The sequence below is a fragment of the Carassius gibelio genome, chromosome B3, assembly GCF_023724105.1.
Source record: "Carassius gibelio isolate Cgi1373 ecotype wild population from Czech Republic chromosome B3, carGib1.2-hapl.c, whole genome shotgun sequence".
Lineage (NCBI taxonomy): Eukaryota > Metazoa > Chordata > Actinopteri > Cypriniformes > Cyprinidae > Carassius > Carassius gibelio.
The window spans coordinates 5,568,374-5,587,327 of record NC_068398.1 but is presented as its reverse complement, the minus strand read 5'-3'; the positions used below and the strand labels follow the sequence as shown (position 1 = coordinate 5,587,327).

Genomic DNA, 18,954 nt, shown 5'->3' with positions numbered 1-18,954 from the left:
CAACGGTGAAAGAACTCCAGCGTTTCCTTGGCTTTGCCAATTTCTATCGGCGCTTTATCAAGAACTACAGCCTGCACTCTGCTCCTCTAACATCCCTCCTAAAAGGTGGTCAGCGCCGGCTGCGCTGGACACCCCAAGCTCGAGAAGCCTTCAGCCATCTTAAACACCTCTTCACCTCAGCGCCCATTCTTCGACATCCTGACCCGTCCAAACCTTTCGTCATAGAGGTGGATGCGGCCAATCACGGCATTGGAGCCGTGCTATCCCAAAGGTCTGGTGAACCTTGCTCACTCCATCCGTGTGCGTACTTCTCTAAGAAACTCTCTCCTGCCGAATGCAATTATGGAATCGGAGACCGTGAGTTGTTGGCCATTAAACTCGCCCTTGAGGAGTGGCGGCACTGGCTAGAGGGAGCTCAGTTCCCATTCACTGTTGTCACCGACCACAAAAATCTCCAATATCTGCAGAATGCCAAAAGACTCAATGCTCGTCAGGCTCGGTGGTCACTCTTCTTTGCTCGCTTTAATTTCCAGATCACGTATCAACCCGGTCACAAGAACACTAAAGCAGATGCCATGTCCCGTATGTACTCACCAGATCCAGACACCAACAAGCCTGATTCAATTCTACCACCCTCCGTTTTCCTCGCGCCTATCCTCTGGCAGATCGACGAGGAAATTCGAGCCGCCACCCTCGAGGAGCCTGCACCTCCGGAGGTACCCACGGGTCTAATGTACGTGCCCACCAACCAGCGACTCCCCCTACTGGAAAGTACGCACACGTCACCTGGCTCAGGACACCCTGGCAGCAGGCGAACCCTCTCGCTCATCCAGCAGAAGTACTGGTGGCCTAACATGGTTCGTGACGTTACCCGGTACATCCTCGGATGCTCGGTCTGTGCCGTTACCACCACACCTCGTCAACTTCCCGTGGGTAAATTACAACCACTGCCCATTCCTCGCCGACCCTGGACCCATCTAGGGGTGGATTTCGCCACTGACCTTCCCCCCTCAAGGGGGTACACTACCATTCTAGTTGTTGTTGATCGTTTTTCTAAATTCTGCAAACTAATCCCATTAAAGGGTCTTCCCACAGCGTTCGAGACCGCCGAAGCCCTCTTCACCAACGTGTTCCGGAATAATGGCACTCCAGAGGACATTGTCTCGGACAGAGGACCTCAGTTTATCTCCAGGGTCTGGCGAGCGTTCTTCCAACTCCTCGGAACATCCGTCAGTTTATCTTCTGGATATCATCCTCAGACCAACGGCCAGACCGAGCGGAAGATTCAAGAGATCTCACGGTACCTCCGTACTTACTGCTCCCAACACCAGGATACCTGGAGCCAGTATCTGCCGTGGGCTGAGTATGCCCAAAACTCCCTTCGCCAAACCACTACAGGCTTAACCCCTTTTCAATGTGTTTTAGGCTATCAACCACCGCTGTTTCCCTGGTCAGGAGAAGTCTCTGAAGTGCCCGCGGTAGATCACTGGTTCCAGGAGAGCGAGAGGGTGTGGGACTCAGCTCACGTCCATCTCCAACGGGCAGTTCGGAGGCATACAGAGACCGCTAACCGACGCAGATCGCCTAATCCCGTCTATCTACCTGGAGACAAGGTTTGGCTCTCCACTCGGGATATCCGCCTCCGACTGCCCTGCAAAAAGCTGAGTCCCCGCTACATAGGGCCGTTCATCATCCCTTCTCAGATAAATCCCGTCACCTACCGCCTGGACCTACCACCACACTACCGGATCTCACCCACGTTTCACGTCTCACTGCTAAAACGTCACACTGATCCAGTTTCTCCTTCCTCCACAGAACCAGAACCGCCTCCCCCTCCAGACCAACCCGAGATCCTCGGAGACAACATCTACCAGGTCCAAGAGATCCTCGACTCCCGGCGGCGGGACGGCCACCTGGAATACCTCATAGATTGGGAGGGGTTCGGTCCCGAAGAGAGGTCGTGGGTACCACGCAATGACATCCTGGATCCGGCTCTCCTCGAAGATTTCCACCGACAACACCCAGACCGCCCGGCTCCCAGAGGTCGTGGTCGTCCCCGTCGCCGCTCTAGGATGCCTGGAGTCACCCGTGGGGGGGGGGGGGTAGTGTCACACCCTCAGCTCGTTCCCTCAGCCCCAGTCACCATTGCCAGTCACCATCCACTCAATCTCCCATGCACCGCTCACGTGAACCGTCACCTGAATACTGATTACCTGCACCTGCACCAGCAATCACCACACCTTTAAATACTCACCTCACTCATTCACTCACCGGCTGGAATCGAGATTGCATGGACGCTCTTATGGATCTTCTGCCTGCTTCTTGTGGATCATATTGTGACTCTGTGGAGATTCAGACACAGCGATTAAGGGAAGTGACTCTTTGTTGTCTGGCCTAGCCTTGTGCTTGAACTCACCTATTTGATCAGTGCTTGAATATTCATCGTCTGTGACCACACTTACTTGCTCTGTTAAAAGTCCTATGTTAATAAAGCCTCACGTAAACACTTACCCATCTCCTCCTCTCCTTGTGTGGATGTGACATTAAGCTCCTCCCTAGCACCCACAAAAAAAAAAAAAAAAAAAAAAAAATGCATGGATCACTGCTTAGATGTAAATATTCTTGAATGATTGAACAGAAGGATTTGAAAGATTCAAAGCAGTTAAACAAACATACTTAACTTGTGCAGCTCTAAATGAATCATGTTCAAACTTAAACTGTACATGTTACATTTGTATTAAGAGTCAGAAAAGTCTCCACACCAGCATATTTCTGTATTGCTCAGCACAGAGTTTTTGCTGATATGGTCTTTCGCAGCACATATTGCATTTATAATGAAACTATAAGTAAACTCATTATTTACTCACATTTAACATATAAATACAAAAATTGTGGGGAAGTCGTGGCCTAATGGTTAGAGAGTGCTGTTTCTATCTGATTCTGGTCTAACAAAATTCAGTGAAGGTAAAAGTTTAATAAGGTAGAATGTGAATAAATTACATAAAACAGCAGCTGACTGTAAAATGTTAAATGAGAGAAATAGATACAGATTGCGTAAAATGTATAAATTTTTATTTAAGAAAATGTAATTACATTTTTGTACCATTTACATCATAATCATAACATTGTGAGGTCAACCAACTTCACACACTCACAGTCCAGTGTGTTCACGTCATAGACACAAAGTGTCACAAAAACAGTTTTTATGTATGTATTTATTGTTTTTTGTTTGAATGGAACATTTTATCTAAATCCCACATTAAAAGCTTTTGCATCATCTACAAATATGTTTTCAGTGTAAGTAAATACAAATATAATTTCCAGTTGTGTCTTTTAAGTTGTAAACGACAAAAGTGTAAACCAAGTATAGTTTGTGATGTAAAACTGCACTCTGGTGGTGCATCTTCAGATATTACAGTAGAAACGACCTCCTTCAATTACACATATTGCAGTCTTTATTTCATTCACTGGTAACATTTCTGAGTCAGAATGCTGAATTCTGATTCACAGCCATGTATCTGTGAAGTTTATGTGGGTCAGAAATATGACTTCACTGTCTCTTATTTAAGTATACGAACGGAACATGGCTCCTGTGGAAAGAACAGGAAGTGCTGAGGCCGAAGGTCATGGGCTGGAACTGATGAAGAAGTTTGTGTGCAGTCAGTGAACCGAACTGAGAGCTGAAATACAGTTCATACAAACAAACAGACCTATCTCTCTGTCTTTCTCTCTTCATCTGGACCAAAGACAGGAGGGTTTTATTGTCAAGGCTCACCAGAGACGAAGAAATGGGTCACAGTGTGACCTCTTCCCTTTGCCAAATCCTTTCTTCAACAATACAACATGAGTAAAAACAACAAATTTACTCTCTTTGAAGAGTAGATGAGATGAGGGCTGAAATGGTGGGTTTCCACCAAACATCAACCAAACATCAACCCAGATTAATCAATGCATAGCATTGCTTGTGTCACTTTTATATAACAGACCAGATTCAGGTATGGAGATTTTGGAAAACAGCACTGAATGAACCAAACTCTGATGTCAGTCGAACGTAATTGTACATCAAAAGTGGTGTGGTGTGGTTGGTGCAACTGATGCAGTGAAAAACACAATCACTGCTTAGCAGTCAGATGTCCATATGCACAAAGGCACAGGTCCATATCTGCAGATGAAACTTTTTTTCTAGAAGCATTTTTTATTTTATTTAAATGAGCACCTCATGACTACACCACGTTGTGTAATATGTACGAGAAGCTGCAAAAGACAGGTGCAAATGGAATGTACAAAACATTGTGACATTATTTTTTAAGGAAATATAATGGGCAATATATTGCGTAACCAAAATTTATTGAGGTGCCTACACTCTGGGTTTCCATCACCCTTGCCTACTTGGCTTTTAATGCGCATTTTAAAGTGTCGCATCAGAATCGAGTGATAGAAATGCAGAATTTCGAATAAAAATGCCTTTATTCGCAAAAAAAACTCACTTCACTCGCTTCAGATGGTTTTTGACTTGTGCGAAAAAGGATTAATGTGAATAATTGGAGATAGAAATGCATTTTGCAAATGAATTCCGTCAAGCGCATCAAAAAAGTCGTGTGACCTTGCGCTATGGGACGGTTAATCCTGACTAACCAGTGGACCGATCTTGTTCCACAGCATCTAAAATGTTGTTATGGTCATTCGGAAAAAGTCTGTCATCAAAGTATTTCTGTATAATTGCCTCCTAGAAATTTTCTCTTTTACTTGATGGATGGAAACGATGCTTGTTTCAAATGTTTTGTGCAATATTTCAATTTTGCACATAAGTTAAATTCGCTACTTTGGATGGAAACCCGTGACCCGAGCTCCATTCCTTTATCAAGGACTTTTGCCCGATCCCACACTCGCTACTATCCTATCTCAATAAAAAGTCATAAAAAAACATAAAAATATAAACAAGTGATAATGTGAACAACACTCATAAAATCTGACCACTGTATTCTGTGCATCACTGTTCTGATGAAGTGTCAGTGAATTTAGAGTCTCAGTAAAGTGTATCAGAAATATTTTTGTGATCTACGAAGAATCAGGGATGAGACAAGAATCTCATTCTCTATTTAATCCATTGGATATATTTATCTAAACTCTTAATAGCATCCTGTTTTGAGTATGTTCTCCATTCATATGGAATCTCACCCTCACACTCAAATGTTTTATTGTAGTATTTTTCCAGATCTTTCTGGAATCTGCACACAAACCACTTCCAGTAGGGCAGCACTGAGTGGCCAGGGTTGATGTGCCAGATGGCATATTTAGACACTTCAATTTGTATTTTGTTCCATGGAATCCTTTCACTTGGTGTATAAATATCCTGATCACTTGCCACTGAATGTGTGCAAATATCAGCACAGAGATTCGGTGTAAAACGATAACATGTGCCATTGATTCCTCTCACTCTGTGGAAAGCAACACTGTGATCTCCATCATGGTTTTCTATGGTGTTGGTGCAGGTGGCTCTACAGAAAGGACACTGAACCCAACAGCACCGACAGAAGTGATCAATCAGAAGCTCATCCGGCTTGTACTTCACACTCAGTTTTTCATCAAATGCCTTGATGGTGAATTCTCTGCTGATGTCAGTTATTATATAAGGAAACACTTTCTTTATGACACCTTCTAGGAGTTTCACATCAACATCATCATGTTTGACTCCACTGAGGTCTTTTTCAGAGAAGATCAGCTCATCTGAGAGTTGCTGTGTGAAACTCTTTAACCACAAACTAACATCTCCACTGTTGACTTGAACATGTTCAGTAGATTGATGAGCTGCTTTTATTATCTTCTTCTGCAGGAGTTTAATGTTCTCCTTCATCTTGTACCAAATACTGACACTGAACTTATCAGTGATGTACCGACAGACTTCATCTCTGATGAAACCCTTGAAGTGATCTCTGGGATTATGAATGTAGTCCATATATTTCTCGAAATCCTCCTCCTCTGCCAGTGTCTTCATGATGTGTTTCTCCAGTTTCGATCGGTTTCCATTCAGAGATTCACAGTTTGATCTAATTTCATCTGACAGATCTCTTGCAGTCTTCTTGTAGACACTCTGCTCAATGGGCTCTTTCAGTTTCTGACAGATGATCTCACCAAAAATGGCAGCTGATGCAGCTCCTTGACAGTATTTCTGGAAAATACTATAGTACTCCTCTCTCTTCTTCTCGATACATATTACAGGATCATTGGCTTCCCTGAACAGTCTGTGTTGGTCAGTAATCTTCTTATTTGCTTTCATACAGATGGAATAAACCAAATCCACGAAGAATTCATTCTTGAACACATAATTCACTTGTCCTTCCTCATGTTCTGTTACTCTCCTCTTGATGTAACCTATGAGTTGTTGGATAAAGCTGATGTCGTAGCCCATTTTTGAAAGGTTAAATGACTGAATCATTGTCTCTGTCTGCAGAACAACATCTGTAATTAATGATCTTATTTGATTTTCCTCGTCCGTAGATAGACTGTAACCAAACTTCTCTACAGCTGATTTGTAGACATTTGTGATCATTCCTTTAAGTCCACTGACTCTTTTTAACCATACATACTCTAAATAATTTGGCACACAAAAAATATCTCTCCTTTCTTTCTTGTGGTCTACAAGAGCACTTTTATAGATGTTACTGAGGATCTCTCTCATGTCTCTCATTATGTCAATGTCTCTTATTGGAGGTGTGTCTGAGATGATCTTCTTCATCCACTGTTCCCAAAATAAATCAAACTCTTTACTCATTGTTTCTTTGTCATTTGCTTTGTCTTTTAGTTTTAAAGCAAGTTCTTTGCTCTTCTCAAAGTGAGTGTTTTCTTGATGTGTCCTCTGATCATCAATCGCTTTTATCAGATCTCGCTGTTGAAGAATCTCATTTAATTTTCTCTTTGTTTCTCTCACAATATTTCCTTCAACATCTTTCATTTTGATTTCAAATGTCATTTTCCACTGAATCAGTATATCTTTATCTTTGTCTTTCTCAAATAATTCAGACATGGATCTTTCCACTTCTACACTTGTCTCCTTCAGTTCTCCTTGAAGATCATTTTCTTCAATCTCATGAATTGCTTCATTTTCTATTTTGTTGTGTAGTTTGTTCTCAGTTTCCATCATGGCTCTACGAAGTCTCCAGGACCACTTGCTGTATTCAGTCTCCAGTTTCCTGTAGGCTGAAGCCTTTTGGAATTGATAGCAACATAAATTGTTCAGAAAACATTCAGCAGTGTCTTGAGACCTTCATTGTCAGGCAAGTATTGGTGGGTTATTATTACCAATAGTAGCTAGTAAAATGTACTAACATAACAAACATGAAAGATTAAAAGTGACATGAACACTCACCTGTGGTGAATCATCAGCTTCAGAACAGATCTTCTTCTTCATTTCTTCTTTCTCTCGTTCATATTCCTCCCTCCACTCCACTTGTCTTATCTTCAGTTCATCTTCATACTGTTCTTCAAGGAGTTTCAGATTCTCTTCAAAAGACTTTTGTAGAGCTTCTGTCATGTTTCTTTCTTCTTTTAGTCTCGTCTCCAAATCCTCTACTTGTTCGTGTTTCTCTCTTTCTATTCTCTTGTTCTCTTTGATCATCCCCTCTATTTCATTCTTGAGTCTCTGAATCTGTTCATCAGACATCTGTTTTTCTTTTGTTCTAAATTCCTCATCCTCTTTTTTTCTTTCTTCTTGTTTCTGCCTCTCCCATTCCTCTTTGTCTCTCATATGATCCTCTTTTTCTTTCATTTTTCTTTTATATTGTTCTTCTCTCTCATTAAATTCTTCTTCTCTTCTCTTTCTCTCTTTGTCGTGATTCTGTCTTTCTTCCTCTACAATCATCTTCATTCTCCTTTTTTCTTCTTCATGTTTCTTCATCAGTTCTTCTCTTTCTCTGTTCATTTGATCCACTCTCTCCATCAGGTTCTTCATTTTGTTTTCTTCTTTTGAACTTTCCCCAACTTTGATGCTTTTTCTCATCAGAATCCTTAGATCATCTTCCCTTTCTTCTAAACCTTTGAAAGAGGAAATATGTCAGTCTTAAAGATTGATAATAAGCCACTGATCAATGTTTGGGCTTTTGCAAATGTTTAAATTGTATGGTTATTTTTTTTCCAATGCTAAAGAAAAAGGTTTCAAGGTAATATAGGTGTTTAATATGGAGCAGGTAAAAGATAAGAATATTTAATTTTAATTTTATTTAAAGGTTAGGAATTTTAATTTTAGATTTGATTATTTAACACACACGCAAGATTAAAAATTTTACTTTAGAACTTTTAGACACCAAATTAAATAATCCACTATCAGCCTCACTGCTCCAGAGAAGTTTAGAGCTGATTCTGCAAAATCCATGGCTTCAGTGCTGCGGTTGATTTGCTCAACCACAAGGTCCTGTTAATCAGTGAGATATCAGTGGGCTATGGTGGCTGAGAGAGCTCAATGCGCTGCAACTTTAGAAAACACATGCAAATAGAAAAAGCACCAGCAAATCAGGTATACATCTTCATCAATTTGACAACACACATGCTGCAAATATGCAGCACGTTGAGCTCTCCCGGCCACCTTAGTGGGCCTTTTTTGGCACAATTACTAAACCTATTTTAATTGCTATGCACTGGCTTCTTGTTAAGTACAGAATTTAAAAATAGTATGTGTAGGAGCCATTTATATATTCACCTTCTCTGGATAGGTTAATATTGCTATTATTATTATAGCCACTAGGTGGGAGTGTTGCACTATGTGTGACACGTCACTGGGAGGTAGATATATTTACAGGTGTTGCAATTAGTTAGGAAAGGGTGTGGATGCCGAGGAACAAACGGTTCTTACCGTAGCCATGAGCACTCAGGTTACCAACAGCACTTTAATATTCAGCACTGGGTGAAGTATCATTTTATAATAAACGGGAACACCACCCAAAGAGAGCTAATGTTTGGACTCAGAATTTTCTGCTACGTGTTGAGAACACCATGCCATCTATGCCGAGGCTTATAGGATAGCCTCAACAGTATGTTTACAAAGCCAACAATAAATCCCTCAATATCTGACTGATTTGCTCCATCCATATACTCTCTCCTACAGTAGAACCTAAAAATCTTGCGATCTTGATTTACTCTCTACAGTATGTGCAGCTTTGCAATCACCAGTCTAAAGCTTTGGAACAGTCTCTCTATCAAAGATTAGCCCCTTCTATTTCAGCCTTCAATTCAGCTCTAAAGACACTTATTTTTAGGCTGAAATAGTCCTGTAACTGTTATGCACACTTTGTGTTTCTTAGGGACTTGTTCTTTAAACTTGCGTAGATATAGGAGTAAATTCAGGGTAATTTGCACATAAAAACAGACCTTCCCGAAAACCCTTCTCTTGATTCACATTAGATTTGAGTACCTGCTAGGGATCACTCAATAAGGGATATCTCCCTTATTGATGATTACAATCAGCAGGTAGGTCCGTCTGGGAACTCCAGGAGGCGTTCCTAGAGGGGAGGGTACTGTCACGGTTGGTAAACCGTGATCTCAGGTTTTGCACTATGTGGGTGGAGTATGTGTGTTTTGCATCAGCACTGATTGTTTCATGTGGGTGTCTCTGTTAATTGTTCATCAGCACCAGCTGCCACTCATTACCTTTCCATATATATTGCCCTGTCTAGCGTCTTGTGTTTGTCAGAGCGTTGTTAGTCATTCCGTGTCTCATGTTCTGCCTTCCTTGTGTTTGTTTCTTGTCGTTGGATTGTCCTGTCTTCCTGGAACCCCGTCCACTCCACCTCATCACTGGATTACACCACTTACCTTCACGGCTCTTCCCCCACAGTTCCTGTGTAACACTCTCCTGCTGCCAACTCACCATCGCACCCCGGATCATCTGTGAGCTCTGCCTCTTCCTGGACTTTGCATTTCCCGTCAAGACTACCAGTATCACCTGTCTTCGTGTTCATTGTTTATTTTCTATTATTAAAAATTCATTAATTCGCACTTGCTTCCTCCCACACATTTGACGAATCGTTACAGAATGCTCTGACTAACATGGAAGCAGTAAGGACCACTTCTCCCACTGACTTCATCCACCACAGCATCACCCGTATGGATCAGCAGCAGGAGAGTATTGTCAACACTGGACGTGCTGTCTAAGCACTGGTGACACAGGTGTCTGAGCTTACCCAGCAAATCCACCAGCTGACCTCTCCCGCTGAGCCACCTGCACTGCCCGCCCCCTGGGACCTCTCCGATGACCACTTCCGGCCCAAACCTCGTCTTCTGGTGCCGGAGTGTTATTCTTGTGAGCCAGATTTCTGCAGAACATTCCTAACCAAGTGTTCCATGCACTTTTACCTACAGTCTTGCACCTTTGTGACGGAGGAGTCCAAGGTAGCATTTGCGCTCATGTTACTCTCCGGCAGGGCTGCTTTATGGGGGACGGCGGTGAGAGAACCACCATCTATGCTGCTCCTTGTTCCACTCTCTCTCTGTGGAGATGAGAGTTTTCGACTGGGCCGCGGCCGGCAAGGAAGCCGCTCGACAGCTCGCAGATCTCAGACAAGAGGACCTTTCCGTAGTGGATTACTTCATCAAGTTCCGCACCTTGGCGACCGTGTGCAAGTGGAAGGAGGCGGCGCAGTGGGATCGATTCCTGTATGGGTTGGCTGACCATGTTCATAAGGAGATCTACCTCCTCGAGTTACCAACCAGCCTCAACGGCCTAATCGACTTGGCGCTCCGTGTGGATGCTCGGATTAACAGTCTGGGAGCGCAGGCCAGTCACACACTCCTTCTCAACTCTACGGAGAGTGGTCACTCGAGTCGAGAGAACATGGTCGGTCTCGTCATCGATCACAAACCCATGCAGGTGGGTAGAGCATTACTATCCCGGGAGGAGTGAGAGAGGCGGAGGTCCCAAGGACTTTGTTTATACTGCGGTGGCTCTGGACATCTCCTACGCACGTGTCCGGTAAAAGAGCCAGCCCGGTATTAAGTTTGAGGCTACTATCGGGTGGGATCTCAGCCGGGAAGTCCTCAACGACATCATTGACTCTCCTTCCGGTGAAACTGCGGTGGGGCAACAACACTCACACCTTTCACAACCTTCTGGACTCTGGAGCGGAAGGTAATTTCATTGACACTGTCCTTGCACGTCACCTGAACCTTCCTGTCCTTCCCTTGTCTCATCAGATCAGTGTTAATTTTGACACGAAATTTTAATTTAGTTTTAGTCTTAGTCTTTTGACTATAATTCTTTTTAGTTTTAGTCAAGTTTTAGTCATCTGATTTGTTTTAATTTTAGTCTTATTTTAGTCGACTAAAATTGCTTGGTATTTTAGTCGACTAAAATTGCTTGGTATTTTAGTCGACTAAAATAAGACTAAAATCAATAACAGATTTACTAGACAATTTTTTACAGCTGGTATAGGAAACTAACGTAACCAAAATATATAAAACACAAATTCAACTTTATTTCAACACAACTGTGTCTTTATTTTGATTCAAAAGCTTTTATGCAGCAACAAACACTGTCATGATAATGTAAACAATAACTAGCTGCCAATTGACCATCAATAAAAGAAAAATAAAGTTAGGTCCAGGACCTTAAAGCTTACAGCTGAGCTGAACAATAAGTGCATACATTTAAAGTAAATATTTAATAAGTTGGGTGGATAAAAAAAGTAACAAGATTTTATAAGGTATTCATTTGTCTAGCAATATTGTATGTTTTAAATACTACAATATTGCTAGATTTGTATGTATAATGATAGGATGTGAACATTCATGTTTCACATGACTAATATAGAAATATTTGTGATATTGTCAACAAGTAGAACATTATAAAATATACTAAACATTAGTATTAATCAAATGTATTTATCATGATATTACGTATTAGTATTGTGCTCGCATCTAATTTGAAGAAGGGGCTATTTTACAGTACTTTTCAGTTCGTAATATTTAATGCTACAACATCTACGCACTGCACTATTCCAATTTTGCTTAGCTCAATAAACAAAAGAACATCGTTGTGAAATTACATTTGAGAAAATGTCCGGGTGGCTCGTCTGTAAATGTCTTTTCAAATTGGTTGTGTTCTTGCCACGAATGAGCGCTCTGCGTGCTTTACACTTTGTTTTGTTTTGTTCGTCGTCAAACGTGAAGTGAGCTGTGGACATTTTGTCGCTCTTTTAGACAGTAGGGACTTTAAGCAACAGCTGCGAATGGAACGGCTACAGCGACCGGAAGTTTGCCGTCACACCGCTGTAGCCAAGAACGTAAAAGTCACTAAGCAACGGTAAAACAGAACAGCGCAACGCAGCATTAATTCATTTATTGAGATCCAAAAAAATATATAATTTAAAAAAGCAAGAGAAGGATTGCTTTTGGCGTTAAATGACAATCTTTTGTCAGAAGAGGAGTTTTTAATATTGTATGATGTAAATAAGTCTAAAAACATAACATTTATTTACCTAACCTCTCACGTTGTAGCGACTCCGGCAAATCAGCTGTTCTCCCGTAGTAGACCGTTAAATTAGAACGTCACAAAGTAGCAGTTAAATTCGCGCAGGCGCAATACAACGCCAGAATGGCGTTGCCGTTCCACCAGAGGCTGTTGCTTAAAGTCCCTATCACCTCTTCGAATGCCGACTTCCCGGGAGCTCATAAAAACTGAAAACCTTCGCTTCACGTCTCAATAAGTCAGGCTCTGATTGGTTCTCTTCTCTCATGCAGTCTGTTCTGTTTTGCCGGTTCTTTTGCTCATTCCTGGCATCTCTCCCGTCTGCTGATTTGATTTTCGTCACAGTCTATTTTCGTCTCGTCCTTTATTCGTTGACGATAATGTCAATCAATTTAGTCATAGTTTTAGTCTCCATCAGTGCCTTCTATTTTAGTCTTCGTTTCGTTTTCGTCGGCAAAAATATATTCGTGACGAAAATAATGACGAAAATATTTAGTCAACGAAATTAACACTGCATCAGATCCACGTCAGAGCACTCAATGGCCAGGAACTGCCACACGTCACCCACACAACTGAACCCATAACTCTGCTCACCTAAGGCAACCACACTGAAACCATAGCTTTACTCCTTATGGACTCCCCTGTAGCACCCATCGTTTTAGGTCATCCTTGGTTGGTCAAACACAATCCACGAGTGGAGTGAAAATTGTCATGAGTCTTGTCTGGTTTCTGCTTGTCCTGCTGTGTCTGTTTCTGTCTTTCAGGAGACCATAGTTTTGTCAAACGTGCCTGCGGAGTACCTGGACCTGAAGGAAGTGTTCAGTAAGTCCCGTGCTGCTTCTCTCCCTCCGCATTGTCCCAATGACTGTGCCATATACTTAGTTCCAGGTAAGTCTCCACCTAAAGGCGAGCTTTACTCTCTTTCTATTCCGGAGAGGGAGGTCATGGAGAAATACATTTCTAATTCCTTGGCATCGGGGTTCATCCGCCCTTCCTCTTCTCCAGTGGGGGCGGGATTCTTTTTTGTTGGTAAGAAGGATGGTTCTATGCGACCTTGTATTGATTACCGAGAGCTGAACAACATCACGGTAAAGAATACCTATCCTTTGCCATTGATGTCTTCGGCGTTCGAGAGGTTGCAGGGAGCATCCATCTTCACAAAACTGGATTTACGTAATGCTTATCATATGGTCCGCATCAGGAAGGGGAATGAGTGGAAAACCGCCTTTAACACCCCTAGAGGGCACTTTGAATATTTGGTGATGCTGTTCGGGCTCTCCAACTCTCCAGGGGTTTCCCAAGCACTCCTGAATTACCTGTTGAGAGACATGGTAGATCAGTTTATATATGTTTACCTGGATGACATACTGATTTTCTCCAGGAACATGTGCAACATGTCAGACGAGTGCTCCAACGATTACTTGAGAATGGTCTTTTTGTCAAGGCAGAGAAATGCATATTCCATGCACAGTCAGTTCCCTTCCTAGGATATATCGTCTCGTCCGAGGGAATACGTATGGATCCTGACAAGGTTAAAGCTGTGATAGATTGGCCAAGTCCAGATTCCCGTAAGGCCCTACAGCGGTTTCTGGGGTTTGCCAATTTTTATCTCTGTTTCGTTCGTAATTTCAGCCAACTAGTCTCACCTCTGATCGCCTTGACCTCCACCAGTACTCCGTTCAGGTGGTCTAATACAGCCGAAACTGTATTTTCCAACCTCATGAGCCGCTTCGTTTCTGCTCCCATCTTAATAGCCCCTGATCCCACACGTCAATTCGTTGTGGAGGTCGACGCATCGGAGGTGGGAGTAGGTGTACTTTCCCAACGTGCTGCATCAGACAACAAGATGCATCCATGCGCGTTTTTCTCACATCGTTTATATCCTGCTGAACGTAATTATGACATTGGTAACGGAGAACTGTTGGCCGTCAAATTAGCATTAGAGGAGTGGCGTCACTGGTTCGAGGGTTCAGGGGTACCTTTCATCATTTGGACTGTTATAAAAACTTAGAATACATTAGAACTGCTAAAAGACTCAACTCCAGGCTGGCTCGGTGGGCACTTTTTTTGGTCGTTTTGATTTTTCTCTGTCGTACCGCCCGGGTTCCAAAAACATCAAACCCGATTCTTCGTCACGTCTTTTTGATCCTTCCGAAGCCCGGTGACTCCCGAGTGTATTTTACCTGAGAATATAGTCGTCTAAGCACTCGTATGGGAGGTCAAATCGAAGGGCAAGACGGCCTTAGAAGGGGTAACGCCTCCGCCCGGGTGACCCCGGTGGGGTCACTGCTCTAATGTAGCTTGTCATCCAGGGATAAGCAACACCAAGGGTTTAGTAAAGCAACAATTCTGGTGGCCACACTATTTTGTTTTGGCTTGCTCAGTTTGTGTCAGTGGTAAGTCGTCTAAGCAACCTCTGGATGGGCTTCTTCAACCGATGTCTGTCCCTTCGAGACCTGGTCCCATATCGCTCTAGATTTTGTTACCACCCTCTAATGGCATGATGGTCATTTTGACCATAGTGGACAGATTCTCGAAGTTGGCACATTTCATCCCCTTGCCCAAATTAACTACAGCCAAGGAGACAGCACTCACTGTTATTGATCACGTCTTTCGGTTACATGGCCTCCCGGTAGACATGGTTTCTGACAGGGTATCCCAATTTATATCCAAATTTAGAATAGAATTTTGTAAATTGTTAGGAGCGACGGTTAGTCTGTCTTCGGGTTATCACCCTCAGAGCAATGGTCAGTCTGGGCGAGCCAACCAAGATTTTGAGAGAACGTTGCAATATTTAGTCTCCAAGAATCCTTCTTCTTGGAGCCAACAACTCTCTATGGTTGAGTATGCTCATAACTCATTACCAGCGTCAGCCACGGGCCTTTCTCCTTTCCAGTGTAGCATAGGTTACCAGCCACCTGTTTTTCCTAGTCTGGAATCTGAAGTCACGGTCCCCTCCGCTCAGTGAGGGAGCTTACGGAGACCAATGCCGATCGCCACCGGTCGAAGCCTCCCGTATACGTCATGGGTCAAAATGTGTGGTTTTCTACTAACAACATTCCGCTCCGTTCCATTTCTAATAAATTAGCTCTCAAATTTATTGGCCAGTTTCCTTTCACCAAAATCATTAGTCCGGTGACAGTCCGCCTCAAACGACTTATTCGGTTAATCGGATTCTGGACTCGAGACGGAGGGGACGAGGATTCCAGTACTTGGTGGACTGGGAAGGTTACGGTCCAGAGGAGAGGAGTTGGGTACCTGCTAGGGATCACTCAATAAGGGATATCTCCCTTATTGATGATTACAATCAGCAGGTAGGTCCGTCTGGGAACTCCAGGAGGCGTTCCTAGAGGGGAGGGTACTGTCACGGTTGGTAAACCGTGATCTCGGGTTTTGCACTATGTGGGTAGAGTATGTGTGTTTTGCGTCAGCACTGATTGTTTCATGTGGGCATCTCTGCTAATTGTTCATCAGCACCAGCTGCCACTCATTACCCTTCCCTATATATTGCCCTGTCTAGCGTCTTGTCTTTGCCAGAGCATTGATACTCATTCCGTGTCTCATGTTCTGCCTTCCTTGTGTTTGTTTCTCATCGTTGGATTGTCCTGTCTTCCCGGAGCCCTGTCCACTCCACCTCATCACTGGATTACACCACTTACCTTCACGGCTCTTCCCCCGCAGTTCCTGTGTCACACTCTCCTGCTGCCAACTCACCATCGCACCCCAGATCATCTGTGAGCTCTGCCTCTTCCTGGACTTTGCATTTTCCGTCAAGACTACCAGTATCACCTGTCTTCGTGTTCATTGTTTATTTTCTATTATAAAAAATGCATTAATTCGCACTTGCTTCCTCCCACTCATTTGATGAATTGTTACAATTTGATAGTCAGACATGTATGTTAATGAATTCCAAGAGAACACTTTGTTGGCACAGCACTTTTCCAGCTGAGATGCTGTTGCTACGATTTTGAATATTTACGGCAATAACATATTACTATTATCTCATTTTGAAGAATGTTACTGAACATAAAAACATTTTTTTTAAGAAGTACTTTTGTTTTTTAAGTTTCTGCATCTTCCTTCATCTTCATTGGATATCAAATGTGACAATTTCTTGATGACTGCTATCTGTTTTATTTCGTCATAGTGTTAATTTATGTTGTATGTTTGGTGTCTTCTGTAATTATTTTTTCTTGTACAACACCTTGGTCAACTTTGGTTGTTGGAAAAAACAAATTGTGTATTGTATTGTTTTAAAATTATTGTTTTGAATATATAATAACTAATAATCTACTTTTTCGTAAAATGTAGGACTTTTGATTTTCACATCTGATGTTTTTAACAATTAGAATTAAGCTGTAAAACTCAAATCTCAGTTCTCAATTCTCAATCTCAATTCTCACTTTTTCCAGCTCTTAAGTTTAAATACCAAAATTTGTATTGTTGTCGTGTTTTGCCTCCATAGGTGAACCTCTTTGTTGTTTTCCTCACTTTGGATGTCTTCCAAATTAATAAATGTCTTAATGTAAAATATAAATAGATTTTCTGGTCATTACCTTTTGACAGTAAACGTGTCTCTAGTGAATGAATTTTCTTTTCCATCTCTTCAAACCGCAGTAGTTTTTTCATCTGTGCCTCCAAAAATGTCTCTGTGGAAAAAACCTTGCCTCTATTTTTTTCCAGCATCTGCTTTATGTTCTCCATCAATGCAGACACTTGTGTTTTGGGACCAAAGAAATAATGTCGTCCTCCAAAACTCTCAATAACAGACCGTGTTTCTTCATTGAGTTCTGCTGTCTGATGCTCTGAATTCTGCATTATGAGGACCATGATGTGTTTGTTGATTCTTGAGCTGAAGATCCTCTGGAGCTCCTCCATTTCTGCTTTGTCTTCATTATTGATTGGAGCATCAGGAATAATGAGGAGGAAAACATGAACTCCAGGATGACAGAGAGACACACAGCGAAGGATCTGACGCATCACTTCCTCCTCTGAGAGCTGAATCAGAGCTGGAAGCTGCAGCAGACTGATCTTATGTCCATGAAGCTTCACATCTGTCTGCTGCTGGATCAGCTCTGATATGGAGGACTTTAATGTCACGTCACTCCCACACACAACCAGATTCAGCTTTATACTCTCTGAAACTGATAGAAGAAAAATAAATTTACAGAGCATTCATTTATCACTAGAAGCATCAGATATTGTCACACTTACTTTTTTCTGTGGCCTGTTGCTCTATATTGAAATACTGTGAAGCTTCAGCACAATCCAGGTGCTGTCCGTCATTCACTTTCACAATGTCCTCAAACATCTGCAGAAGATCACAAGGAGAACTGCTTCTATGAAGACTGAAGTGTCTGTTTGCACATTTCTGAATGATTTTCTGTAGGATGTCATTGGTTTCAGTGGGCTCTTGTGTTGTGAGCACCATGGTGTGTTGATAAATGCGCTCGGAGAAAGAGTCCAGCACCTTCTCCACACACTCTTGATCTTCTGTTGAACACTGCTCATGACTGAGGAGCAGAACGATTACATGGGGTCCTGGATCAGACAGATTCACACACTCTCTCACTGTCTGTGTCATCTGATACCATAAGATGTTTGTCTGGAGCAGCCGAGGACTGTTGATGATGATCACATGTCTGTTATTCAATCTTCCTCCGACTCTCTCCACAACATCTGGAGGAGCTTCACTGTCAAATGCTGCTCGTCCTAAAATGAAGTTTCCCACTCCACTGTTTTCTGACACACTCTTCCCAAGAAGAACAATCCTCAGATCATTCACTGAAACACAAACACACATGCAGTATGTTCTCTGTAATGACATTTGAACATTCTTCACAAAAGAACCTCATGCTAGTTGCAGAAATATGTTGACTTCTAAAAGTTCCAAAATAAAGTCAGTTTCTTTACAAACATAATTTGAGTTGTCATGTTTAGCATTTAAAACATATTAAGAATATTAAGAACCGATCATAGAATTTTGTTTTTATATTTAATAGTTAAACAGATCCATCAATTTTGTGTTTATTTGCTTTGTCTGTTTTGTCTATATTAACACTGGAGAAAATGTTATGGGCCTCTGCACGAATAAAAATGGATGACGGGAACATTCTTGACACCAGAGTAAGTGAGCAGAGCAGAATCGGGAACATAGCGCTGTCATTTTGAATAGAGGGAGAAGCGGATTGTTTTTAAAAGTGGGAGCGTAATGTTTTTCACTTGCTCCAAGAACCCTCCAGCAGCGCTCCATCACAAGTACAATTCATGCCAACGGCCTGTAATATAACTGCATATTTAGCAAAAATTCACATGTTAAACATATTAAGCTAGCTTGATACAGATGGATCACTCAAACCAGAAAGAATGTGAAGGCTATTATGACAGCAATGCATGAGTTGGAGGTTATAGTTGTCAAGGAATGTGTTTGTTCCTTCTAGATACTGAATATTTTGATATTAAACAAGTACTACAACACTTATTCACAGGCAATCACTGTC

General features: G+C 42.2%; 1 protein-coding gene across 1 annotated transcript in view; it reads right to left on the bottom strand.

Annotated features, from left to right (window-relative positions):
* Positions 1-3,061: 3,061 nt before the first annotated feature.
* Positions 3,062-18,954, bottom strand: part of LOC127952507 (interferon-induced very large GTPase 1) — a 30,095-nt gene continuing 14,202 nt past the window's right edge. Inside the window, exons 4-7 of the mRNA XM_052550998.1 lie at positions 17,669-18,238; positions 17,011-17,598; positions 7,367-8,031; positions 3,062-7,204 (exon numbers count right to left, since the gene is read on the bottom strand). Coding sequence (XP_052406958.1) covers positions 5,096-7,204; positions 7,367-8,031; positions 17,011-17,598; positions 17,669-18,238 — 3,932 coding nt within the window. The 3' untranslated portion in view covers positions 3,062-5,095. The remainder of the gene's footprint in view (positions 7,205-7,366; positions 8,032-17,010; positions 17,599-17,668; positions 18,239-18,954) is intronic.